Below are 27,572 nucleotides of genomic sequence, written 5' to 3' on the forward strand. Positions count from 1 at the left end.
TTAAAATGATCTATAATACAGAACTGGATGGGCTACATCAGTGACACTGAAAACAAGATCTACAGGCTGACTGACAGATAACGAACTATCAGTTTTCCATGTAGCTGTTGGCAGTCCTAGAAAGGACCAAGCTTACCCTACTGTAACAGGCTAAGCATGCATTTAGCAAAATGCTGTAAAACAGGATAGCTGTTTCCTTCAGGTACCCCCAGAAACTAGCTCCAGAAGGTGTATTTGAGTTCTACAAAAAATAAATAACTATCACAAGTACTTAAAAAAAGCCCAAACACAGGAAGACTATCTTCTGGTTTAAAAATATTTATTTAAAAGAAAAAGAGCTCTATACCCAGATGGCCAGGAAAAAAAATAAAAAAATCCTCAGTTCCGCCTCCCAAAACCATTACTCTGCAATTTACCTTTCCCATAAGTTTCAGCTTTAATGTTTTATTTAAAAAAAAAGAAACCTGGACTTTAATTTCCTTTTTCTATGCTGTTAGACCTGAGGAAATTAAGTTCCTTTCACTGAAAAGTTGCATGGGATGTGAGAAGAAACCGCAATAAAATGTATTCACAATATACAAGTATAAAAATATCTTGCTTATGATTCAGTACTATAATTTAATAACTTTTTGTTGTTTCATAGGTATCTGGGAAAGGTACAGACACATGTCCTGATCCTGTTACAAGAGGTAGGATGCCAGCATTTGGTACAACATTCCAGGAAAGAGTCAAAGTGATGTTCCTGTTTCCCCTGCAAAAGCAACAAAGACTATCAGCACAAATACTCAACCAATTTAATTAACAGTTACTAATATTAAATACATTAGGATACAGACTGTTTTTCTGGTCCACTGACAGTAAGCTTTTTATTTTTATGTAGTTACTTCATGAAGTAATACCTACTTTTTTTTTTTTTTCCCCCTTAACTCCTTTGGAGTTGAGTGCATCACAGAAACAATTCCAATAATAGTGAAAGCAGAAACCCAGAAGATTCAACAGGCTGACAGAGTATCAGACAGAATATAGGTACCTTACCACATCAATAAACATGCATATAAAACACAAAGTATAAGAGTAAATCAAGATACCATGAATAAGAGCAATAAAAAAAAGGATTTACTTACTTGAGACCATTTCCATCATCAAAGAAAAAGTACTTCGACTTCATGTCTTTTAGGGACAGCCTTGGGTTATCTCCTCTCAACATGATTTTGTCCCAGAGGACCACTTGATTTAGAGCCTAAAAATACAATTATAATTAAGTCAGTAAGGTACCTTACAGGATCACATTCAGACACTGGAATTTCATAGCATTATTTATCCGAAAACCCTTGAGTACACGCTTGCAATTCATAACTAATTTAACAAAATAATGCCTTACAGAAGGGGAATCTAGTACTGCTACACAGTGAAGTGTGGAACAGAATAAATGAAAACAACAAGGAACACCTTAATAAAACACAAGAAAGCCATCTTAAAAAGTCATAAGCTTTGGAAGACTTACAAAGCATGATGGGTTTTCCTTTTGAATTGCAAAGGTAAATCACTTTTAAAGCAATATTTATAAATAAGGGACTTAAATTGAGCTATCATGACTGCCTAAGTATTGACATTTTTCCAACTTTAAAGGAAGAAATCTCAACTTGAATTGCAAGCATAACCCCCCCTCAAAAAAAAAGGAAAAAAAGTGGTGAGATAGTTTTGTGCAGCAAGTTAAGAACCCCCTCAAGCTTTTGCTGTATCCTTGCAATATGACCACAGTAGCTTTAACTCGAATTCAGTGGCACCATGGCAGCATGGTGTTTCATTTAAGTAATTTTTCCATAGGCTGTTCCATACAGCTCCTATTAGATCAGTGAAGAGCGTCTTCAGCTACCCAAAGTAACATCAGTAGCAACTTAAAGGATGCAACAAGGCCAATTATTTTAAGGAGTATGACAAGATATGACATGAATTACAGAGCTACAGTAACCGGTATTGGCAAACACTTCTGTGATCTATGAACAAAAGACCCACCACACCAGGCCAGACCAAAGCCACTATATTTTGTTTCTAACCGAAGTCATCTGCAGAGTGTTAGGAAAAAGTAAAATGGACAGAGAAAATAAGTGAAAAAACTCATTTACAGTACACTATTGCAAGTGTATTGCAACACAAAGCATGTGCTACTTTTTTCCCATTCTACTAGTAACATATCAAGTCAGGTCTCATGAAGGTGAACCTCCCACCCTGCAGTTAAACTGTCAAGAAAATAACAATCACGAAGGCCAGTAAAAACAGCCCAAGCTAGTAGGAAATGCTGGTGCCTTAATTCTTCCCAGCAGAACTACAGAAAGTTTAAAAATAGGTATAGTACTAAAATGGGTAATTGCCTCAACCTTCTTTTTGATACTTACATTGTTTTTCGTTGAATATTCTGCAGACAAATATAGAAACAATTGTTTAACATTCCAGTCAAATATACTCTGCAGATGTATGCAAGTTAAGAAAAATACCATATTGTACTTACATAACCTTGTTTTACTTTTACTAGATCTGAACAGACTATGATAATTACAGAGAGTTCTTACCTTTCAATATACCTCATCTTATTCATAAATCAGAGCACTGCGATATATTTTAATCTTATTAAAGTGACAGGTTTTTAGTTGGGTTTTTTTTGCTATTTATGAAATCTAACAACTATTTTTCTTCCAATGATTTAAGAGTTCTATATTTGACACTGTAGTTAGTAACCAGAATCCTCAGCTAGACAATTATAAAACCTTTAACATAAAAGGCATGACAGAATTCTTCAGTAAATATCCTCAAGGCAATTATTTATACTATCAGAGAACTCTAGTATCCAATTGTGGATCGAAATACAGTAACATTAAACAATATAATAATAAACAATACAAAATTGGCAGAGCGTAGGGTATTCAAAGAGCCTCCAATACCCACATTGGAGACGTTAGAAGCTGGAAAGTATTTACTATTGGAAAGGACACAAGAAATTAGAAAATTTTATTACCTACTGACAATAAAGAAAGCGCATTAGACTGGAACAAAACTCTGCTCAGATTTTTGATAAACAGTAAAGAACTGATGACTGCCATTTGAGACTGTCAGTATAATAATGCTGGGATTCTAAATAGCTGTCTGCTTATTTAACAATAAAATGCACCATGTGTGACTACTAAGGAAAATCCTTTTAACTCTCAATAAAGATTAGCTGTAAATTTTCTCAGTCCTCTTTAGTATTCTATTTGCCATTTTCTCAAGAATAGATTCCCTAACTAGCCTCAAAATCTATTGTATCATCTTCCACTTATTCATCAAGACTAAATCATGTTTTTAAGCTACTAATTCAAAAGGCAAGAAAGGAAAGAATCAATTATTTAACTGCTGTCACCGCAAGAATAGGTAGAGGTATTCTACTTGAACATTGTTTGTCATCTAGCTGACAAAGATTCTGAAAACAAGATTCTGAAGATCCCCTTCATAGGAGGATTTCATACCACTTGCAAAAGTTAGCAACAACTTAAGTAAGCTTAAAGGAGTTCGTGAAAACTGTATCCTTTCCTTTCCTTTGCCTAGTTTATTTTTCTAACTGCCACTTTATTTAATTTTCCCCAGGACTAACAACTTGTTTCCAGTAGTTAAGAGAGCCCATGTACCTGTATTTCTTTAAAAATTTTGACTAAAAAACCCTACCAGATAGTTGCATTTTACAGCTCTAAACATTGCAAAGTTTATTTATGCCAGGCATGAAAGATTAAGTCAGACTCTTTATCAAAAAATAAATAAAACTACTGCTACTATTAGAAACCATTAAACCATGGAACCTTTATGCCCACATATTGCAGATTAATCCTTGTATGAGAACATTTCTTTTAGAGGTCCTGTCCTGCCTTGCTCTGCTTCTACCTATATACACTGCACACAAATCCATGCATCTATTTTAGAATTTCAGACTCTGATTTTAATATGTATAAGCATTTAATAGGTAAAACTCAGACTCAGGAGCTTACCTCTCCTGCTTCCATCTGATAAAAAAAAATAATCCTCTTATTGCTGTGCAAGACAGACCTGCAAAAATCTGATTTAGTCTGTCCAGCATTCATTATCAATGTTGTATTTTGTGTGGTTTGCTTACAGAACATAGCGTTCTTCAAAAACAGGGAAAATGAAACACAAAGGTAATCAATGTCTTGCCTAACAGTGACAAAAAACAGTAGACAGGGAAAGATCCCAGCAATCTCAGTCCAGCTGCAAAGCAAGGCTTAGTGTAATCATCTGAGGTAAAGCATGCTGCCTCATATTTGGTACTGACTTCTGCAGGAAAACACAGATTTTTCTCAAGAGCCTAAATTCTAAGGATAATTCCCTTCTAGTGTCTAAAAACTTACTCAACACAAATGAAAAAAACCCAGAAATACCCACAACACAATTCTCTTTCCCCAGTAAAACCCAGGCTAAAAGGGAAGCAAAGAAATACAAAAGAAAACTGCAAAACTGTAATAGTAATTGAGAAAGAGGACAAAAAATGTGATAAATTTTGTAGTACATCATATGCTTCCCAATGAATTTCATACTATTAAATGCTAAATATTAGAGAGTATAACACCTAAGCAAATAAAGGATTATAATGGTTTGTTTATTTTTAAAAGAATATAGGTACTTCTATGCAACTAGAACTTTAAAAACCTCATGACAAAATGAGTTTGAAAGGTGCATCAGTTTCTAGATTTGGTATGACAATCGCAGTAGTATGCTATATAAACTCTATCATTAATTCACTCCTCAAACCACCAATATAAACTTCACTCAATAGTAATACTGTTCAGATGTTAAACTGCACTTGCCATTATTAGATACAGTGTACTTCACTATTTTAAAAGCAGGCATTAAAAAGAGAAAGCAACTTGTCATCTACTAGAGACCAAGCAGCTATTTTATTTCACTGCCATAGCTATGCAGAATACTACTTTTTCCTGCTTTAAATTTTATTTTAAGACAAATTGCTAGTTTCCCCATGTCCCGAACATGTGAAGATTATAAGGTAACAAAAATAGACATCAAAGTGTTCTTATTTCAAAAGCTGGAAAAACATTTTTTCCATTAAGGATATCTGCAGTAATGTCAAATGTGACAAATCCCAGATCACTTCTTTCTCTAGGTCCAGTGAAATCTTCTACATTTTTTCTAAGACAAAACAAAACACAAGATTAATCTTTCTCATTATTTGTCTTTTACACATTACATAAATTATGACTGTTATCAGATATTTCTCTCATCCATTTTCTGTATTTTGTTTTAAACACTTTTGGCTAAAACATAATCAACATGACAAACTATCACCTATCTTCCAGAAATTAAGGTGTCCTAATTTTGAATGACAGGCCTTGCCAGCATACTGGTCTAAGACATACATGTAGCCTACAGACCTTTTCCTCTTAACAAAAATCTGTACCTCCCTGTATCTAAACCGGACTACATTTCATTTTAGTAAAATATGTGTTAGCCATGCCCAAATATATAAATCTGATTGGAACACCGTCAGCATAGCTGTCTCCTGGCAAGCATTTTCAATATTATTTCTCAACGTTCCACAAAAAAAAAAAAAAAAGCCTCTAGTGCTCAGTCTTGTACAGGACACTCCAACCATTCCGATAAATGAGTTTAGGTGTGTAGTTCATACAAGTTTTGAGATTTATCCCTGTACAGTATAAGTAGCAACATAAAGAAAATGTTTATTTTCCTCTACATTATGGAAAATCATATCATTTTGGAAGGTTTCATTAAAAAGCCACATTTGGAACAATATCTGACCTTGTCATACTAAACCACAATAGAAAAAGAAACTGGAAAAAAAAAGAAACAGACACACAGCAGATATTTCCATATGTACTCATAAAGCTCATCAATTTACCCAACTTACTCTCTACAAAGAGGAATACTATAAGCAATCAGCTTGACAATCAGCTACAAATCTTAATTCCTAATGTAACAAATTTTTTACGAATTATCAACTTCATAGTTACATTTATTCCAGTTTGGAAATTAGTCAATTAAAATATAATTTTCTTAAAAAACTAAGTTTGGTAATTTAAAAAAAAAACACAAAAAACCTGTTTACCAGCAGACAAAACACTTTTGGGGACACTAGTTAAGAAAAACACCACCAAAACTTCCTGATTTAAGTCTTGCTATGAATTTTCATCCCTTTGCAAAAAGCAGTATCTTCTGAAGTAGTAAACCTCATCAAGCACTTGACTTCACTTCTTAAGCACTGCCAATCTTGTGCAGTAGCAGGCCCTAAGGCTGGGGTCTGCAGAATGCAGAAATTCAAGACAAGCAACTGAGGTGTAACATCTCTCAGTAATACCAGATCTGTGCCTCACAGATGGCACTAGCAATATAAATTTCATCCAAATTAGGCATTAGCATGCTAACTCATATACACTGAGCTCACCATAAAACTCATAAATATGTTTTTTATGCCAGTTTTATGTTGTTTGCAATCCTCAGTCTAGCATAAATATGAAGTTTTTTTCCTGCGGTATTAAACCACGCTGAAAGGTGATGGCAGTCCCCACTCTATCTGCATTCATCCGCCCTCTCAAATCCTGCTGCTAGCCATCCAATGGTGCCACTTACCTTCGAGTGGCTCCAAAGCTCCACAGAATCATCACAGAATCATTGAATGGCCTGGGCTGGGAGGGACCTTTAAGACCACCTAGTTCCAACCTCCCCGCCGTGGACAGGAACACTTTTCACTGGACCAAGTTGCCCAGAGCTTCATCCAACCTGGCCTTAAACACTTTCAGGGATGGGCTGCTTTAGCTCACTAATCTGGGCCCAAACCAACCAAACAAAAAAACATTAGCTGAGTTAAAGCAGCTCACTGAAGTGTCCTACAAGCCTGATTCCCCCGTGGAGCTCTGGTAAAGGGCCATGTGGCCAGAAGCGGGACCAAAGACCACTCTTTGGTGGCAGTAACAGCTGCTCAACTGCGTGTGAAACCATTGCCTTCCACATCATACATCCTTAACTTGGCGGAAGTGTCCTAGGACAAAACTTCCCTTCCGAGAAAAAAAACAAACACAACAAAACACCACCAAAATTGAAAAATAAAGGTTCCCCAGTACAAGTTTGCATCAGAACATTTTTTCTGTGGGTAACACACTTTTGATGTGGTATTATGTGTCCTACATCTGGTGCCTCTCGCAGAAGAGAAGCCATCCCAGTCAATCTACTTGTCACAGACAAGAAAGGACGATAGGCTGTCAACAGGGAAATCTGAGGGAACTACAGATTAGCAGGAAAAGGTACTACGACCGGATGACCTCAGGATAATTTGTATGCTCCTCTGGGTCCCTGCCTCCCCAGACCTGCCGGCAGCAGTTCTCGACTCGGCCGTGAGCCGCCGCTCCGTTCCGAGCGGGGGCTGTTGCGGGCCCGCGAGCCCGGCAGGGGCCGGTAGGGCGCGGGGCCGGTCCCTGACCGCCGGTCCCTCGGGGCTGCCCGGAGCGAACCGCCCCGGCCCCGCCGTCGTGGGGCTCCCCCATTGGCCGGGCGGGAGCGCGCAGGAGGCCGAGCCCGGGGCGGCCGCGCCGGGGGCCAGGGACAGCTGCCCCCGCCGGGCACCAGGGTCCCCTCACCCGCCCCGGCCGTGCCCCGGCGGCCCCCGAATCCCTCCCCTTCCCGGCCGCCGCCACCGCCCTCCTCCGCCGCTCCCGCTCCTCTCCCGCCCGCGCTCACAGCGTGACCCGGGAGACGGCGATGCTGACGGGCACGCTGCGCTCCTTGAAAGCGGTGGTGATGAAGCAGCCAAAGGTGAGCGCCGCCATCACGCTCAGGGAGAAGGCGAAGAGCGAGTTGGCCCGGGACAGCACCGTGTTCATGTTCCCGCTCGGCCCGGCCGGGACTGCGACCGCGGATCGGGGGGGTGGGCGCGCGGACGCGGCAGGAAACGGCGGCGGCGGCGGCAGGGAACGGGCGCGCGACCGCCAGCGGGGGGGCGTGGCTTCGTGCCGGCTGGGCGGGCTCCGGGAGAGGCTGGGCCCCCCGGCAGTGCCCGCCCTGCGCATGCGCCAGCCCCCTCCCACTCTGCCAGGCGTTGGGCGGTGCCCGGCGTGGGGCCCGGCCCCGACATGGCGGCGGTGCGGGGGGTCGGGGTTTGCCTCTGTGTCCGTGCCTCGGGGCCGGGCCGGACCTTCTCTGGTACCGCTCACACTGGGGAGTCCGCACAGAGAAAGGTTGTGTGGCCTTTGACTGTGGCGTGCCAAACCTGACTGACTTTCATAGCACTGCTCGTACGGCACTTCTGCGTACGTCTGGTGTACAGAAGAGAAAAACACATGGAGACTGGACGTGCCCGCTCGGTTCCGTCCCGCTTAGCTGTCGGTGGTTTATTTTCCCTGTCTGCCCTGCGTGGCCGTGGGAGGTCTCTGGTGTGGCGGGCCCGGGGCAGAGGCACAGCCGTGTGCCCTGGGAGCGGCCCCGGGGGACCTGCCTGCAGCTCTCCCCATTAACAGCGGCAGTATATATGTTCTTGTCCTAGTTTCTTGGTAACTTTGAGGAAATGAAGGGTTGTTGCGTACTGGAGCATTTTCTTTTCTGAACTGTTTGTCACCTGTTGTGTTTCCAAGGCATTGGTTTTTAGAGTCAGGTTGGTATTTGTTCCTCTGGTGGATTTTTTTCGTTTTTGTAATAAAATGTAAATAACATTAGAGGTGAAGGCTTGTGTTTTCACTTGAAGTCTGTATCTTGCTTTCACTGGTACTGTGATTTGCCATTCCCTACCTTGTTTCCTGTAGGATGTTCCTATTCATTTCCACATTTTTACATTCTCAGTATTGCCTAGAAACCTAATTTAGTAGCTGCGCATGTTACTGGAATACTTTTTCTTTACCAGATGGCTCGATGATCCCACATCATTTTCAGGATGAGGCAGTCTTTTACCTTACTCTGCCGATTTGGTTGAAATTCCACTTTAAAATGGTGCTATCAAAGCTTAATTTATGTAGTGAGGTGATTTCTAACTCCTCTCCAAGGCCCCTACTTGGTGCCCATTCCTGCTTCCTGGGCCTGCAACATTATGAATGTGAGAACCAAGCAGAGTGAGAGCTTCTACAATGGTTTGAGTTGAGGGTTTTTTGGTGTTCCCACCCTTTACTTTACTATATTAAGTATACCAGGCCTGATTAATGCAGATTTCTCAGGGCTGACAACAGGTGTCAGCAGTGGTTTATTTATATTTAACTTCCTCTTCCCAGTCCTAAGGTTTCAGAGTTGCAAATGCTGGAGGAGGAACAGGAGCTCAGACGCAGGGGTCTGAAAGGGTGGAAGGCCTCATGGTGACTGAAGGGATAGGAAGAAGGTGGCGACTGTCAGGCCATTCTGAAATACCTGTGTTCTGTCATGATGCTGCTATTTCTTTTCCTCCCAGTAGCCAAGAGTCCGGTCTGGGATTCAGGGAAGAAAAGTCAGGGAATGGAAAAAGAAAAAGATCATACTCATGCTTTTAGTTTCCACCCAGACCAAGTACCTGTAACATGTCTGTTTAGCATTATTATTAAGTGTAGGGTGTTAAAGTATTTGTGGGGACTTTCCTTGCTTTTGGCACCACATGTTCCACTACGCAGTTGGTTTCTGTGTGTCCCTGCATTTGCCCCACTGAAATCAGTTTCAGGCCCGAAGAGGGGAGGCTCTTTAGGAGTGTTCTGCTGGTAAGCTCCTTACCAGTTTGCATTTGGTAATTCTCAGCCTTCCTGGTGTTCCATAAGAATTCCAGCAGCACAGAGAGCTTCTTGTTTAAAGTTTTTTGTTGGGTTATTATTTTATGCTCTTCCAAACATTAATTATTGTGATGATTTATGTACTAGAACATATTGTTATTGAAACCTTAGATAACTCTTACTGAAAAGTGGGTGCTTTTCCCCAAAATATATGAAGATTTAGAAGCATCAAGGAAGCTTTTACCGCTAGCAGGGGAACATAAAGGTTTCAGAAGTTGTAAAATGTCTGCTGCAATCAAAAAGATAATTCAACTGTGAACATTATTTTTTTCTTGTCTCTACAAACAAAAGGCTTAATTGCCTTTGTTCTTGCTTTTAGTTCTTATAGTTGCTGTTTAGAGTTTTTCATATTAAGCAACTGTTTAATAAAAGAAGCGGCTGTTGGGGAGAACTTAAGTAACTAAGGCAGAACTTAGAGGAGTTAAGTTTTGAAATTTCCAAAGCAGTAGTCAAGTACCAAAATCAAAAGGTTTTTTCAAAGTCATGTGCTTTTAAGGCAATGAATATGGCTGTTGCTTGTGTAGGTTTGGATTTATTTTAGTAGAACCTTTCAATAAATGTCACTTAAAAGCACATTATGCAGGGGAAGACAGATGGTGTAGTTTATTCAAGGATTGATCTGTTACTGTTTCAGAATAAAGAAACCTTCTATAGCTTTTTAATGACTGAAATTTTTAAAAATCAAAATAGGAGAAATTTTGAAACAGAGAAGGCAGTTGTGAAGGAAGAAGAGAAGATAATTATTCGCAATAGCTGTTTGCTTGTACATTCCCAACTGTTCTGTGAAAAATATAAAACTGGTATTTTGTAAAGAATAGTGACATAATATTAATGTTGAAAGTCACTGTCAGATAAATAAGTTATGCTACTCTGAATGGATCAAATGCTATAATTATGAAAACAAATTTATAGAATCTTGGGGAGGCAGAAGGGTTTGGGAGACCATTTCCAAGATGCAGTGGTATACATTACACCCTAGCAGTGTACTCATGCCAGACCAGCAGTGAACCTAAGGCGTGGCAGTGCTCAGGCTGGTTCTTATTTCAAGAAATTTTATATTTTTCATTACAAACTCATTGAACAAAATCCAGAGATAGGATTGGGAGCAGGTCTGAAATGCAGAATTCTTCCTTCTTCTATCCTTCCCCAGAATTATCCTACTTTGGAATTGTGTTTTTATGCACTCTTTGATCTGTTAAACATGTTCTTTTTTTATAATGTTGGCACTTCAACAGGATTGATCTCTGTCAGCAGCTGATGATTAGTAGTCTTCTGAGGGAGAGTAGCTTGCACTCTTTGGTTGATACATTTCTACTCAGATGTTCAAGTTACAGTGTGATTCCTTTAATCATCTATAAAGAAAATGTCAAGTGTTGACACTGACCATCAGCAGAGATTACTATGAGTCCTTTGTTTTCCCACTGAAGTCATATTGGTTCTAATATGGTACACACAGATGGGAGTGTTGGGGTGGCTGACAGTTTAGGGTGTCTGGTTTGTGAATTTCAAGTGAAGGGGAGATATTAACTTCAGCCCAGGTGGCAGCACCTTTGGTCTTCTTGGGTCTTAAGTCTGACTAATTTTGCAGGTCAAAGTTTAGGTGCCTGTAGCATCTTTGGCACCTAGATAGTTAGATGAAGACTGTATAGATAACTTTTCTGATCTAGGGATATGTATCTACTTCTTGATTTTTTTTACCAAAAATGTCTAAATACTTTCTTGAATTTGTCTTCTATTAACTATTGAAATGTTAATTCTTTAAGAGACAATAGCTACACACAGCCTCTTAGGCAACTCTGGGTAGGATGATGAAGATTAAAATAAATGTGACCACGAGCAGCTTGGGGAACTTTCGTCTCTTGCAACAGGCCCCTTTCAGTTAGCACCTCTTCTGGGTGGGGCATTTTTACAGCTGGTGTGAGAAGGCTGTGGCTAAGAGAAGTAGGCTTTTTAAACTGCATCAAAGGGGTTTTGTTTCTAACGTTCTTCTCATCTCCATTTTTTTACTTTGGATCTACAGAATATGGAGAATAAAAAGATAAGCAAGAAGAAATTTTCACTTGCCTTCATAGTAGTATTGTGAATCCTTCAGCAAGAAAATCTCAGGGTAAATTTCTGATTTCAGAATGAACTTTATACTTTAGAACACTGTTTTATGTAGTGGCATAATAAATGGCAAAATAAAACCTGTACTGGAGAAGGAGCCAAATATTCTTGGCTCCAAAATCAGTATGTTTTGGAACCTGACAGTTAATTTTTGGCTCCTGGGAGGTTTGCCCATTCTGTGGCATATGAAGCCATGTTAGGTAAATACATTACTGATTCAGCCTAACCTTTCACACTTCATTGTCCTTTGTATTCTGTGGCAAGAAGCTGGGTGCTACTGATCCACCTCACCCTGGTTTTACCTCATTCACTCAGCCAGTTACGAGTTCTTCATCACAAAGTATTTTTATGTCTCTTGTAAAAACACCAAGCAGAGACTGTCATGCCTCACTTGAGGAAAAGGATGCTTTACGGGCTCTGTCACAGTGATGATACCAGTTTTAGTGGATGGAAAAAACCTTTCTGTTATGAACACTAGTCATGGGAGTCAGTGTATAGTGACGTATGCTTGCAGAATATACTCTTAACTCCATCCCTACCAAGTCATGATATTGACTGTGTAATTTCCTTTTACTAAGAATGTTCTTAGGCACAAAAATATACTTAACACAGAAAGAAGACAAATTAAACAACTCTTAGTCTAGATGAAAACCTAGAAAGTTTGAAAAAGGGGGTATAAAGTTAAACAGATGATTTCAATCTTTTTAAAAATAAAAATAATTTTTTTAAGAAAAAATTAAGTTAATTAAAGAAAAGTTTAAAGACAGCCTATAATCTGGAATAAAATTAAAAATTTTGAAAGGAATTCAAATTGATGACAAAATATTTGCAACTCAGATTTTTTTTTTGAGCAAACTTTTCAGTTTAGAATAATTGACAATTATTTGAACTTGATGATATAATTTACGGGTCTTACACATAAATAAATAAAACATTACTATGGATCCAAAATAGTTTCATAAGACCAGGTAGTATCAATTCAAACAGCTGAAGAGGTCTAGGTTTCAAAGTGACAGAGAGGTACTAGTTACAGGTGCAAATCTGGTGTTTTGAAAACTGTTAGTTAAAACAGAAAATTTCTGTCATGTTCATTTCTCATGTACAAACTGTCCATGTGATGAAACCCAAATTTGCACATCATGGCTCTTCTGGGATTTGAAAGCACATTTATTTAAATACTTATTTGTTTAGAAACAGCTATTTAATAAGAAGCTGTGACATTTTTGCAATTCATTAAAGAAAAGATTAACTGTAAAAACTGCAAAAATACCAGGTTCAGTTACATGAGTCCAGATTACAAGGTGGTTCCACTAGAGAATAATAAAGTTAGTTCTGTCAAGCTAGTTGAAATACCAAAAGCACAGGCCCTGTGGTACCACAATCCTAAGGAAGAGGTCAAGTTAGTTTCTGAAGAGGGAATCTGTGTTCTATAGACATGTGGTTGGCAATGAAAGAAATTGTTTAGACCCAGGAAAGGAACTACATAAAGGGAAAGAGAAGTAAAATGAGAAGACTCTTCCAAGTTTCACTGATATAGCTGTATCAGTACATAAGGTCATCAAAAGTTACTCCTAAGTATCCTTAGGAAGAGGCAGCATCTATGTGCATTTTGACGTTACTCTCCCCTCACAGTTTGCTACGACTTTTTCCACGGGATTGTTTTCTCTGTACCAGAATGGATTGTAGGGGTTGTGAAGGTTTTTTTCAATGTAAAGTCCATCAGGTTAGTTTAAACTCATCAACAGTTTAAATTGCCAGGTTTTGAACTGAAGAGCGTACCAATACACATTCCTTTCTGTTGATTTCCAGGAAGAAGAGTGAGGGGCAGGAACCTCTAGCTGAGGAATGGAATGGGCAGCTGGAGGTGGTAACTTTTTTAACTCCTGGGGGGCAAGTTTTGCTAGAGTTTGTCTGTCAGCAGGCTGTGTGTGCTTGCTGTCTGACACGTTTCTGGGTTTAGTAATGTCTCTAAGTGCACACATGACTTATTTTGGAATCATCTGTAATACCCTTAATAGTTGAGTTATGTTAAGTATCCGAAGAGGACTGCAACAAATACTGTAGGACAAACTTACTATGTTTCTAGCAGAACTTGGATTGAATTTACTTGTAAGCAGATTGGTTATACCTGCTTCTCTTCTGTGTAGAACTTTACTGTCAGTGATTAGATGGACTGGTAAAGCAGATCAAGACTGCTTATATGATATTGTGTCTGATAGCAGGGACTGTTTGATACTGGAGTTGTTGAAGGGGCATCTATCACCATTACGAGAAGCAACTATCCAGTGGGTGTATAACAAAGTGATACAGATTTAAATCTCTCTATATTTTTACCAAGAACTGAGGAAGGTAGAAGACTGGATTTTCATAATTGCTTAAATATCTGAGTTACTTTTCATGCTTTTAAATCCATGTCATATAGAGAATGTCTGTTATGTGTAGAGATACTGGTTGATTTTTAATCCTTGACCAGTAATTCCATTCTCTGGACATACAAGTCTGTATAGTAGAACTACTTTCTAAGACAGGAGTAGTATTTTCAACAAAAATGCAAAACACCTCAAAAATGCAAAAAACCCCAGTTTAAATTCATTAAGTAGAATAAGCAATCTTTTCATTATGTTAGATATGATCATTCATCACCAGAATAACTTGATTTGTATAGAACCTAAACTGTATCAGAGCACTGATTTTAATACATACACTGGAGAAAAAAAGTACAACTGTAGCCATCCAAAGATATAAATTTGAACTTTCTAGAGCAGTTTGAGAACTGATGGAAATAATGTGCTACACCAAAATACGGAGAGAAACTATATCTAACAAAACTTTTATAAGATAGATTTTTGTGCATTAAAGCTTTTTAAAGGAACTATATGTTTTATAGTCTTATGAGAGAAGACAAATGGTGTCTAAATACATAGCTGTTTAGTAGAATGGGTGTCAAAAGTCAGAGTGTGACTATTAAGAAGAGAAGGCTGACATGTTTTAAGATACTCTTCTTTTTTCCTGTTATACCACTAAAGATGTCATTGCATTGCATTTTGAAACAGACCTTTGGTTGAAGTCTTTGTTTGGGTGATCAGGAGACTAACATGAATTATGAGAACTGCAGAAATCTGAATGAAAAATAACTTTGGATATCAGTTATAACTTCACGCTGCATGGTTTGTGTAGATCCTAGATAGACATGGCATTCAGGAAGAACAGATGTAAAAAGGAGATGTAGGCCTTTCATTTGTTTGATTACAGCGTTGTGTTTGCTTCAATTGACAACACAACTCTCAGGTTTTTGTGCTGAGAATTTGGCTTTGTCACGGTGCTCAAGCAAGTCTGTAGAATTACTAAGGATAGCAGTGGGATGCAGTAAAAAAAAGCAGTTCTTATATGAGCCAAATTTGGTCTTTTCTGGACCAAAGTTTGTGTTCTCTACCTTTTCATCTTTTCGTTCCCCCAAAACAGTAGCACAAAGTCTTTACTTTGGTCACCTCTTCTCTTCATATTTTATGAAGAGTAGTGTTTGGGTTGTGCTAATGGGTTTGAGTTCCTGTTTAGAAAAGGACTCAGCAGCTGTTTGATGTCTTCCTATCACTCCAGCTTCTGAATTTCTTGTAGCTATCAAGTAAATATGATTTGTTGGGTTTTTCTTCTGTGCCTAAGCATAAATGCATAATATACTTAATTTATGAATGAGCACGTAATTCTTTTCAATTAATTATTGAAATGAATGTTAAATATTTTTTATTATTGTTTGATGGTATGTCTGCCTTTTGTCTTAACTTCAATGTTAAGGTAACATTTTGGATAATGAGGAAATACATTTTAGAATACTTCCTCTGAGCCTAGATTTATTCAGTTCAAATGCTTTCAATAGAAAATAGTGGAAAAAATTGCTTAACACAGATGAAGACGGAAATGACATGAACAACATTCAGTAACTTCAGAGGAGTCAGGTAAAATTTTTAGGATTAGCATCCCATACACCTATTAAAATACAAATCAGTGGGCCACTAAGCAGGTAATTTTTCATTCTGAAATAGGCATTTCCTTTTTAGTAGCTCATGCTTCTCAGCATTTTTGAGTCCTTCATCTAAAAGTAAATATGTTTTCCAAAATTAAAGACACAGCATATGCTGTAAGGAAATAGTATTTCTAAGGGTTTTACAGTCTTTAGTATTAAAAAAATGTCTTCAAAGAATAGATAGTCTATCAGTTGTGTTATTGTTCCTGTGTGTCTTGCCTTACTGAAAATTAAGCACACTGGTCTGCTAAAGCATAGAGAAAAAATTGCCAGACTGAAATAAAGAGTTTGTGAATGAAAGAAGGTAGTGCATCCTTTTTTTCTAAAAATTATTGGTTGAGGATAAATGGTGTGCTAGATTTTGGACAGTTTGAATTAGCATAAACAGGTGTGACTGCTGAATACTTTCTTTCTGCACTTGACCACTACACAGCAAGGTGTTAAAGGGCAGGCTACTTGGTCTGAGCTCTGGAGTTTGAAATGAACCGCTTTTAAAGTCATTATAAATGGCAGTATTGCTATTTTGATTATATTCATTATGTTCTTTAGAAATGATAACTGACCAAGCTGCATTAGAAAGGAATTTTAAGGCCACGAATTCCAGCATTTAAAGTTTATTAAGTGGTTTTAAAATTTAAATATTTAATTGCAAGAAATGGAGAAGCATAGCAGAGAAATTACTACGTCGTTCTTGTTTTATTTGCTGGGAATGTGCTAGTATGTCAGGTTAGGGGTATCCTTTCTATCACAGTATTACTGTGTTCTTAAACAAAAAAAATAATCCAAATATTGTTTATCTGCAGTGTAGATTGTTGTTGCAGTCTGAAATTCGGATCTCAACAGAAAAGGCACTGCTTGGATTAAACAGGAAACCTTGGGCCACAGAGGCTGGGGAAAAAACCACCATCTAAAAGACCAGACAAGATCCATTGTCCTGATCTCCCCCAGCAGGATGTAGAGAGACTTTGCATGATGCTATCAGTTATCCCATTGTTTTCTCCCTCCCTGTGTAAATCCTTCTTTTGGGTAAAGCTGATCCCCCTTCCCCAATGTAACCCTGATTACTAGAAATATCAAACCTTTTTCCCCAAAATGTAAATGCTGTATCCGAGAAATGTAAATCCATTTTTCCCCTTATGTCACCTCTGTTACTGGAAATGCTAATAGATTGTGGAATCCCCTGCTTGGAATAACCTTGCCTCCTCCTTAGCATGCAAGCCCCCAAGACCCTTAAATAGCACTTGTGTGTTCAATAAATGATTCCAGTTTTTGCCTCTATATCTGGGATTGTGATAGCTTTATTAGACCGTTACAGGTTGTTGCTATGATAAAACACTAAATGCTAAAATAATTTACCTGCTATACCTTTTGTAGACCTTAAGTGAATGAACATTCAATATTTCCTTTTATTTAGATTTTTTATCTGATTTTTGTATTAAAATAAAAATTATTAGATACCTAGTTAGTTTAAATATTCTTTTCATCAGGATATCTGAGTGTTTTGTTGACAGCGATAAAGTCATCTTCAGAATACTACCCATTTTATAAGTGAAAAATCGAGGCAGAGAAATTTCATTCCCAAAAGTCAAAACTATATGGGAAATGTCAACATCCAGATTAAGCCATTGCTCTTTTCAAACTCTTTGATGTTTTTATAATGTTGTATATTGGTGGTGCGTTTCCACTTGGAAGTTTTCATTATTCTGCAATGCTTCAAGACCCAACTCCAGTCACTTCATGTTGCTGTGCAATAGAAAATTCTTCATGGCATCACATTGCCTGTCAGATCCTTTATTTATTTACCTATGCTTCTACTTTATGATTTCTATTGCAGCAGCTGTAGCTTTCTGTTCCTGGCTTTCCCAGTCTGCATGGGCTTGCTCTCAGCTATTTTGTGTTCAGGTCTCAGTATTCACATTGCTGGTTCTTCCAAAATGCCGTGTGGGCGTTAACATCTGAACAGTTGCTCAGTTTTCATGACTGGGTGCCTCACAGCACAGTTTGCCAGCAAGCTGTAATGGTAATTTCTGTAGCACTTTAGTAACCTGAAATTAGAATAGACTTGGTTGTCCTGTGCAGTTGAGAGAGTTTCCAGTTAAGCTGGCACATAAGAGTTATAGAGCTCTAAAAAAAAGGAAATATTATGAGAGTAATTTTACCAGGTTCTGATAACTATGTGTGAACTGAAATTCTCAAAACTCAGGATTTCTTTCATCTTCATGTAGTTTAGCACTGAGGAAGGAAATTTTTGAAAGGATAGAAGACGAGCCTTGATACAGGAATAACCCTCCTGGTCAATTTTCATGTTGTCCCTAAAAGCAGTTTTACAGATCTGTCAGATTATTTGAAGCATCACTTATGAAATATTAAATGCGTATGCAGCCTTATTTTTGAAGATTTTTTAAAACTTATTTTTGTTGAACCTTTACAGAAAAATTCAACCTGAAGGAAACTACCTAAAACCTGAGAAGTTTATTTTCAGCGATTTACCTACTGTTGTTATAAGAAACAGGAAACAGTATTATATGGGGAAGATGAACTCTGAACACTCCTGTTAACTCCAACTGTTATTTATAGTAATTATTATTTGGATTTTTACCCCTATAAAGAAAGACTATTTTGTTGGTTAACAAAACGTGGGAGAAGTCCAGATGGGAAAGCACAGGTACTAGATGGCGCAATATGAAGTCAAGAAAAAAGAGTCACGTAAAACACCGTAAGGAAGAAAAAGGCTTACCATAACATAATGGTTTTTATGTTTTTTTCTTATTCTGCATGGTAAATTTTTAAAACAGGTACTTAAAATGGCTGGGGAATTCTGTGGACTGATCAAGTTAAGCGTAATAATACTAGTAAAAATATGGAAGAAGTAAGAAATTCCAATACTGAGTGTGTTACTAGGGAAAATACCACTTCTATTAATGATTGAAACGGAAATTGGCAGTGGTAGCTCAGAACATAATGCCTTTTATCCTTGTGGAAAACATGACACCTCAATTCAGTGTCAGATAACAATGTGCCAAATATAAACAAGGATTTTCATTTGGCATTTTAAGTACTCATTCCCGCTTCTAATAATGGTATGAGGAAAACAGTTTCTTTTCTGGCTGGATGAGAAAACGCCTATAAATGAAATTTAGTAAAAAATTGCATATATAAACTGCTTTTTAATTACCTTTTCTAGTTATGATTGACTTTTAAGTAGATTAACTTTTTTCAAAGAAAAATATTGAATGCCTGTTTCTCTCAAAGTAACCACAATTCAGTTCCTGTCTGTTATAAATCTCAATATCTATTTCTGAGCTCATTTCCTTTTATCATTGTCTTTTCTTTATTTGTATAGGGGTTTTTTAATGTATTTACCAGAAAACATTATAGTTTCTTACTCTAATAAATTACTCCTAGAGTTATATGATGTAGTGTCTCATTTTTTCCACTTTTCTTTCAAGAATACGAATTTGTTTTATATCCTTAATATCTGCTATGCTGTTCGTTGAAGTCAGGGGGATCTGTGGATGCAGTGACATTTGGATCATACTCTTTGTTCCTGATGGACAGTTGCCAACATTCTAAAGTATTTTTTTCTGACCACCAAACAAGAGAATCCCAGATAGAATAGAAAAATTTAGGATTACTATGGGTAGAGTATTTTAAGCTATAATTCAAGACACTGTTTCTTTTATTTAAAAGGAAATATAAAAATTTAGAACAGGACCCTTTCTTGTGCTACCAGGATTCTTTACTTTAGGATTATAGTTCACATAGGCATCTAGTTCTGATATTCAGCTCCTCGGTTTGTATCATGTTGCAGCTCAGCAATTAACTCAGCAACTATTCACACTAATGGAACAACTTGTGCATGACTGCTGATGACTGTGAGTAATAACTTTATGGTATATAAGCAAATGAATTCTTAAAAAATCTGAGAAATCTAGATTCCCCTCTCTAAAACTGGCCAAAAAATGAAATCTGTCATGTCATAGGTTTAAAATAATATGATGCAACACAATGAAATGTGTATCGTAAATATTAGACATTTTCCATGTTGTGTATTTACCACTGCATTTTAATTAATTTAATTTTAGATGCTCCAAGGTATTATACATAAAAATATCTAGATGTTTGATTCATATCATCTACTCTGAATACTGTTTTTTGTATAAGGCTAAAATCTATGTATACTGGATGCTTTCATTCAGCCTGAGCAAAATAATAAGAAACTGTCAAAGCCGGAAGATATTAATCTGTTTAATGTGTATTTCAAGTATTTACTGATGTGGTTCTAGTTTTATAAGAAAAAAATGTTAGTGTAACATAAAATTGAAGTATCACAAAAAAGCAACATATTTTTAAGCAACAGGAGAACATATTTTAGCAAAAAACTGATTACCTGGTTTAGTACCTGAAGTTACAGGTTTTAAAAATAATACTTTTGAAGGTGTATTTTGAAATGTATTAATAGGGTAAATAAATGAATAAGAAATGCAGAATTTGGAATGCAATAGACCTTTTAAGTGGAATAAGTACATCCAGGATCTTGGTACTTGCTATCCCACTTGAATATCACCAGACTAGCAGTAGCGGTAGTGAACTCAATACTATGTACAGTATAAATAATCGTCATATTTTGAGCAGCAGGCATCATGACCAGCTGATATTTTCTTTCCTTGGGACCAGTTGTTCCCAGGAGTGCATGGCTGGAGCCATATGATCTTATCAACACATTTGAGAGCCTGACCCAAACACTGAGAGAGATTTTGCTGCAGCAATGACTGTCATAGAAGAAAGTCGCCCTTTTGCACAGCAGTTATCCAATGTCTACTTTACTATACTTTCACTTTTTTGTTTTAAACTTTTTGTGAAGATCAGCCTTGCTATACTTAGCCATTTCTACATTGTGAAGGGAAACCGTAAGGAAGCAGCAAGGATAGCTGCTGAATTTTACGGAGTTCCTCAAGGACAAGGTATATTTGTACTTACTGTCTTATCACTACTGTTTGGGAATTCTGTTGTTACTGTGGGGTTTTGTTTCAGGTAATTACTTATCTGCTAGCCTCATTTTATATTCAGTTTGTCATATATATGTATGAGTGGGGTTTTTTCTGTAGTTCTTGCTACGTTTTGTAGAACAAAAATTATATTGTTAGATTATTTAGGCTTTTTTATTTTATTTTTTTTTTTTATTTTTTATTTTTAGGGTAATGTTAAGTTCAGAGTAAAACTGAGGTATCATGGCCAATGTCCTGTTAGGAGAGAGGCCTATACTTAAGATGACTGTATATAAATAAGATTGCCAAATACTTCCCAATCTAAGACTATTTTCCCAATTGCTCCTCAGGTTCCCCAGCTTACCATGCATGGTTGAAATTTTCCATGCTTGGCATATGATTGTTTTGCACCCCTTTAGTGAAACTAGTCCAAATATTTCTGAGAATTATTTCTTGATTAAGGTAAAAGTTTCTTACAGTAATTTATTTGAGAAGATATGGTCCTTCTATACTTTGAATAAGTTAGTGTCCTGGCACATATCAGGAAGCCTAGTAACTCTTCAGCAGGGTCAGGTTTTGGGCATCTGTATGGGAACCCTTCAAATTTTTCTGGGTTGAAAGCTCTTGTGAAAATTCCTTCTTCTGTTTGCTCAAGCAGAACTTTAGCAGTGCTGGGCACTACTGTTGCACCAAGCTCATCTATAATGAGCCATTTTCATTCAGTTCCTGTAGTGGGTTACAGAACACTATCTCTTCTGAATTGTGGAATCCTGGTGCGTGACTGAGCCCTGGGTTTGCTCAGCTTGGGATACCTGCTAGCTCGCTCATCTTTATTGCTGTTCCTTGTATTCTGGGATGACATCGAGTTTGAGTTAGGCAATGGAACAGGAAGACTTATCTTGCCTCTTAACCACCTTTACCACTCATCTCTAGGTACCATGAACATGAAGAAACAGCCCGAGTTAGATGTAAAAGAGAAGCTATAGAAATGAGCCAGAAACAGTTTCAAACCCGATGTTTTCAGTCTTCAATGTTGGGACGAAAGCTAGGCATTTTGTGGGTGTGTTAAGATTTGCAAACCAGACAGAGAGGCTTAAATCCTAAAGCAGGAATTAGCTTACTTTGCAGAAGATTTACTCAATAGGGATTTATATCGTGTTTCTGCACAAGCTCTGAAACGCAGGGGTTTTATATCTGAGTATGTTAAAAACACCAATTGAACTATTATGCAGTGTATTTGTGTGTGTATATGTGCAGATATATGTGTGGGAGGGGGTGTGTGTATATGTATAAATTCACTACAGTAAGATGGGAAGAACCCAGGCAGAAATACTTGCAGAGGATGGGGAAGGACTCACTTGAAATCAAGATTTTTTGCCAGAAACTGCTGGCTATTCTAAGGCAGCTCATTATGGGAAGACTGACACAGAAACTGGGTAAGGAAGGAAAAAGACTTGGGAAAAACTAGAGGGAAAGGAATGATATGCATCATGTTGGAGAGTAAAATGGTCTCTACAATGTTACCTGTTGCTGAACCCAGGAGTCTAATTTATTCATTTGTCAAATGTCCAATCTATTATCCCTAAATAAATTATTAATAAGCATTATAGTAGCTGGTTCATGCAAAAGATGAAAATCTATCACTCAGGTTACTGTTTTGGTCAGGTAGCAGAGGTTTATATTGATTTAAAGGCTCAAAAATCCCAGAGTTTCTGGTTTTCTGCTTGGTTCATTAAAAGAAAATAGTTAATGCAACTATTTTGTGCTTAAACTCTACTTTTTAAAGTTTGACACCTGTGTGTCTTCATTTTTCACTGCCCAGCTTGCAGTATTTGATTCTGGATTTGTCACAGTTTGAAGCACATTCATCCATTTGTTGTCATTAACAGGACCAGTCCTTGCTCTTTGGGATGCAAATAAGTCTCCTCAAATTACTGTTATATCTTGTCTTTTCTATACTTTTGTTCTATGCTACTGTCTCAACTCACACCTTGTTGTGGGATTTGGTTTGTTGGTATTTGTGAAATACAGAGATACCTCAGTAGAGTTTATACAATACCATGTAAAAAATATCCTGTTAAAAGTAATATCTGAAGGATGTACAGTAAGTAACGTTAAGATACAGCTTGAAATATTGCATGATAAAATTAAATACTGAATATCCTTCTAATTAGTGACCCCATTCTGTGTTTTTTCTTAAGCAGCAGAGAAGGCTTGGAAAAAAAAAAAACAAACCACAACCCCACCAAAATAGAAAATTAACCCATAATCTATCATTAGCTAATTGAAGTTTATAATGTTTCAATAAGTAATTCAAATTAGAGGAAATGTTACTTTTCATTTTCTAGTTTTAACCTGATTATATACTCTCAGATTTCTGTTAGTGCTGGTATTTTCAGTTTGCCTGTAATAGTAAAAAATTACTTTTTGCTACTATAATGCTTGTCTAGGGCAGAGTGCTATAATTTTAAAGACAAAAAGAGCCTTTGGAAATAATGTGTTACTAGGCACAGGCATTATTTCCTACTTGCTAGACTGAGCTCTTAAGTTAAAATAAACCTTTCTTTTATGAAGCCTGTATTATGAGGGTGTTTTAGCTAATGAGCAGTAGGTTTTGGTGGAACTCCTTTCATCAAACTGATGTTATATGGGTTGTTTCAGGTTTTGAGGCCCAGGGATCACACATTTCATGCCTGATTTGCTTTGTTTTGTGACTTGTTCTTTATTAAATACAAGGAGGCAGCTTTACGTGTGTCATCTGCCTACTATGGTGTTGTTGCTACATATTAGTAGTGAAACAGGTCATACTTTGTTCTTTAATGTTTCAGGAATATTTTCTCTCTAGTTTCGATAATCAACAATCTATTCTAATTGAATCTATTCTTTGGATCTCACATGTATGTGAACAACTGGTTAGTACCATATTAATTAATTAAAAGTTATTATATTGCTTATGGGGCATTGAAATATAGGATACTAGATCAGTGTTCAGCATCAGCTAAGGCCAGAAAGTGCATATAAAAGCTCTACTAATTATAAGTAACATTAATTTGTTTATGGAAATGATGTCTGAGTAAAACTTTTCTCGTCTACAGCTGAAAGGTACCTTTAGAGGTAAATTGGATGCTCCAGGATCAAATATACATGACTTATCCAGAAGATGTTTGACTCATTTGTTTTTAAAATGCTTACTAATAGTGATTTCTGCAGCATCCTTATGCAACCAGTTGCAGTTTTTACTGTTCTCCTCACTGGACTGCTTCCTACTTCCCCCAAGACCTACCTAAATCTTTATTCCTGCAAACTAAATGCTTAAAATGTATTTCTTTTTCTCCATGTATGAGATGTAATCAATTTAAAGACTACTATCATGCATCTTCCTACTTTTACCATTTTTGTCTTTTCTAGAATAAAGAAGGATTTAACTTAATCTGTTCTAAATCTTTTTTTCGAAGTCCTGGAGTTACTGCAGTTGCTCTCCTTTGGAGTTGTGCCAGTTCATATACAGTTCACAGACATCTTTACTGATGTCTAATTCCTCATGTTAAACAGAGTGCTCCAGCTGAGATTTTATTAGCATAACCAGGGGAACTATTAGTTATATAGAAGTGGAACAGTTTTGTCACGTGCCATGTATATGATACCCTATGTAATACCTCCTGGAATGATGCTGCCCCCTCTTCAGTAAAGTATTATGGGTAGAATCTGTAGCCTATAACCATATGTTACAATAGAGTCGCTGTACTGTGCATTTGCTTTTTCCTCTCTAAGAATAATACTTTGTACTGGTCTTCAGCTAACTTCATGCTCTCTTGGTATCAGACGATTTCTCCATTTTACTTGTCTGTTTTGAATTGTTTCCCTCTGAACAGTTGCAGCATTTGCAGTTTAGTGTCATCTACTGATTGGATAAAAATAAATACAGTATTCTGGAATTCACAATAATAAAAGCCTGAATAGCACCAAATACAGGACAGAACTGTGCAGTCTTTTACATTTGCTTAAAGTAAATTAAAGACCCATGTCCAATAAGCTATCAAAATTTTTTTTTTTTTAGTGAAGTCAGTGGTATTACTACCATAAAAGAATTAAATGAAAAAGGGATCCATTCTATTATATAGGTCCCTTTCGCAGGGTTATTTTTAACTTTGGCACTAATTTTGTAAACACTCATATACACTTGCCCCATTGATTTGAAAGGGACTGATTAGTTGTTTAGAGCCAAATGCTTTGCAATCAAGGACTAGAGCTGTGTTGTAAATAGGTTATGGTGCCTAGTGTTTCTTTTTTTTTATTGTGTTGAACTGAACATTTATATATTCATTGCACTAAAAATTTTGCAAAAGTAAGCATTTTATTAATTACTTTCTTAAGGGAAAAAAATCATAGCAGATGTATGTTAGTTCCATTTTAAAATTCTGTGCCCTACAAACATATACAAAAATAAACTAACTTGCAAATTAACTTTGGGTATATTTAGCTCCTCAGCAGGCTATCTGCCATGATACTGATCTGCACAGTAGCATTTCTTCTCTCACAGTATTTCCAGACCTGTGAAGAGTTAATAACTCAGCCTTTTGTACAGCTGTTGCTGGATACAAACTGGAGGATCAAAAGTGACTTTTAGACTCTTCCTACTGTACCAACTAGCTGGTTGTATACTGAAGGTGCTCTGTATATATGAGCACTGGGTTGGAGCTTCAGATGAGTTTTGTAGTTCAGTTGATTTAGGATGAGGTAGTAGTGCTATGATATGAAATGATTTCAAAGTGTGTGTATCAAATCTAAAGAACTAATTCATTGTCAGGTATTTTGAGTCTGTAAGATATAAACTCTGCTGACAAATACTGGTAAGATCTTGGTTTGTATGGAAGAGTCCATACTTTGTTACTACAGATAACTTTATGAGACATAGTTCCCATTCATAGACTTTTTTATAAGGCAAAAATTGTCTCTTTTATCAAAATTAAACCTGTTAGTCAGTAACTGTCAAAATGTGTTTAGCTAGAAGCAGAAAGTGATAAAGAGGAACCTTTTTATGAAGAAAATCATTTTACAGAGGTTAATATAGCTTAAAGAACAAAAAACTTTTCATGTACATGTACAGATACTTGGGGTCTGCACAAGCTAAGTAGTTCTGACAATGTATAATTTTTCTTTAATATCCTATTTTTAATTATATTATCTCTCCACAAAAAATTTCATAGGATTTCACTTTATGCATAACTATATCATTTTAAAGTCATTTTTGAAAGTTATCTGAAAGCAGAAATTGTGTTTATAGTATTTGAGTATAGCTTCTCAAAATATATGATACTGTTTTTGCAGAACTGGAAGCTTAATATGCCCTGATATCTTCCAGGCTTAAAAAAGTCTACTCTTGAATGAACATAGCAAGTTCTAAGCTACCCATCTTTGTTATATCTGCCTTGACCAGGCATGGTAGGAAAGCTTAGTACACTAGTTATTCCTAGTTATGCTAAATTAAGACATCCACAGGGTTGTGGTATTTCAGAACTGAGTCCCCATCTTCTTTCAGGATCATGAGACTGCTAAATACTATAGAGCCTTCTGTTTCCTTCTCTTGTACACTGAGCGCTTCTTGGATGGACACAAGAAACTGGTCCATTAAATACAGCTCATTAATAGGAAATAATGCTGTGTTTCACTGTTAGCGATCCACTATTTGGAAAGCTTGGTTATGTTTTGAACTGTAGTGAATGATTAGAGCAATTTTTGTGTTTATTTTACTCTAACAAGTTGCAATTGATAATGTCACTCAGCAACAGTTGTTAGGTAGGGAAGATAGGCATGAGGCATTTTCTCAACTTGCATTCCACAGAGATCACAGTTCTATTAATAAAAGCCATATAAGACCTCTACTAGCTTCCTGGATACAATAGAGATTCATTTAGCAATGATAGGAATATTCTATGGCATACCTATTCACCACACCACTTGGTGTAAGGCACCACATTTAGCATTTGTTTTTCATATACAGCACGTAAGCTAATGGTGTAAAAATGCTTAAGGTAGCGTGAATATTCTTTTTGAAAGTTTAGATGGAAGGAGTTTTTTTGATGGAGCTCATCACCTTCTCTTGTATGCTAAATAACTTTGCCCCGTATGACAAATGACTGCCAAAGACGAGTCATACTTCAAAATAAATCTAGTAAGACACTTGCTTAGAGTGAAGCAAATGACACCACATATCAGCAAAATACCAGAACCATTCTTCTCTGAAGAACATAATCTACCTTAAAGAGATTTTGCTGAGAGTTATATGATGCAACTAGACTGGCATGGCCAGAACTGTGATATATTTGCAGCAACAAAAAACAAGCACATCTGTTGGCAAGCATTTTACACTTACATTCAAATTTTACATTTTTTACATCTCTCACCTTAAAGAAGATTTCTGAAGCTACAGAAAACTTTCAGTGAATATATATGCCTGTTTGCATGCATGCCTCCCTGAAAGAAATGGATAACCTGTCATGTGGGTTCCTTTTTGGGTTTTTTTACTCTTGTATGTTTGTCAGGATCTACTCAAGGTCCATGAGCTGCATTTTATGGTCAGTTTCATTCAGGTGTGACTCCTTAAAATGTCATTTTTCTGAAGATGGACCTTAACTTGTCACCAACCTAGGTTCTATGGGCTTGCTTGATGTG

General features: G+C 37.1%; 2 protein-coding genes across 5 annotated transcripts in view; one reads left to right on the forward strand and one right to left on the reverse strand.

The window, feature by feature from the left end:
- Positions 1-302: 302 nt before the first annotated feature.
- Positions 303-7,902, reverse strand: SPCS3 (signal peptidase complex subunit 3). Its single transcript, XM_051790473.1, has 5 exons — positions 7,747-7,902; positions 5,112-5,187; positions 2,397-2,471; positions 1,125-1,240; positions 303-751 (listed from the first exon to the last, which is right to left on the reverse strand). The coding sequence occupies exons 1-5, from the start codon at positions 7,887-7,889 to the stop codon at positions 619-621; spliced, it is 543 nt and encodes a 180-aa protein (XP_051646433.1). The 5' UTR covers positions 7,890-7,902; the 3' UTR covers positions 303-618.
- Positions 7,756-27,572, forward strand: part of ASB5 (ankyrin repeat and SOCS box containing 5) — a 40,497-nt gene continuing 20,680 nt past the window's right edge. The window contains exon 1 of one of the 4 annotated variants that reach the window (XM_051790466.1): positions 7,756-7,821. Coding sequence is in view for 2 of the 4 variants with exons in the window: in XM_051790462.1 (XP_051646422.1) it covers positions 20,681-20,876 (196 nt within the window). In the remaining 2 variants the exon portion in view is untranslated. Of the gene's footprint in view, positions 7,822-13,721; positions 13,756-20,616; positions 20,877-27,572 lie in introns of those variants that run through there. The other 3 variants (XM_051790467.1, XM_051790462.1, XM_051790465.1) reach the window with 3 other exon arrangements.

The sequence above is a fragment of the Manacus candei genome, unplaced genomic scaffold (genome assembly GCF_025592945.1).
Source record: "Manacus candei isolate 608988 ecotype Guabito, Panama unplaced genomic scaffold, ASM2559294v1 h1tg000028l, whole genome shotgun sequence".
Lineage (NCBI taxonomy): Eukaryota > Metazoa > Chordata > Aves > Passeriformes > Pipridae > Manacus > Manacus candei.

Excerpts from the sequence above, each read along its gene's own strand:
- SPCS3 (XM_051790473.1), bottom strand. The coding sequence starts at position 7,889 with ATGAACACGGTGCTGTCCCGGGCCAACTCGCTCTTCGCCTTCTCCCTG. Across the intron at positions 5,188-7,746 it reads GCCGTCTCCCGGGTCACGCT|AAAAAATGTAGAAGATTTCA; the intron begins GTGAGCGCGGGC and ends GTTTTGTCTTAG. Across the intron at positions 752-1,124 it reads GATGATGGAAATGGTCTCAA|GGGAAACAGGAACATCACTT; the intron begins GTAAGTAAATCC and ends TTGCTTTTGCAG.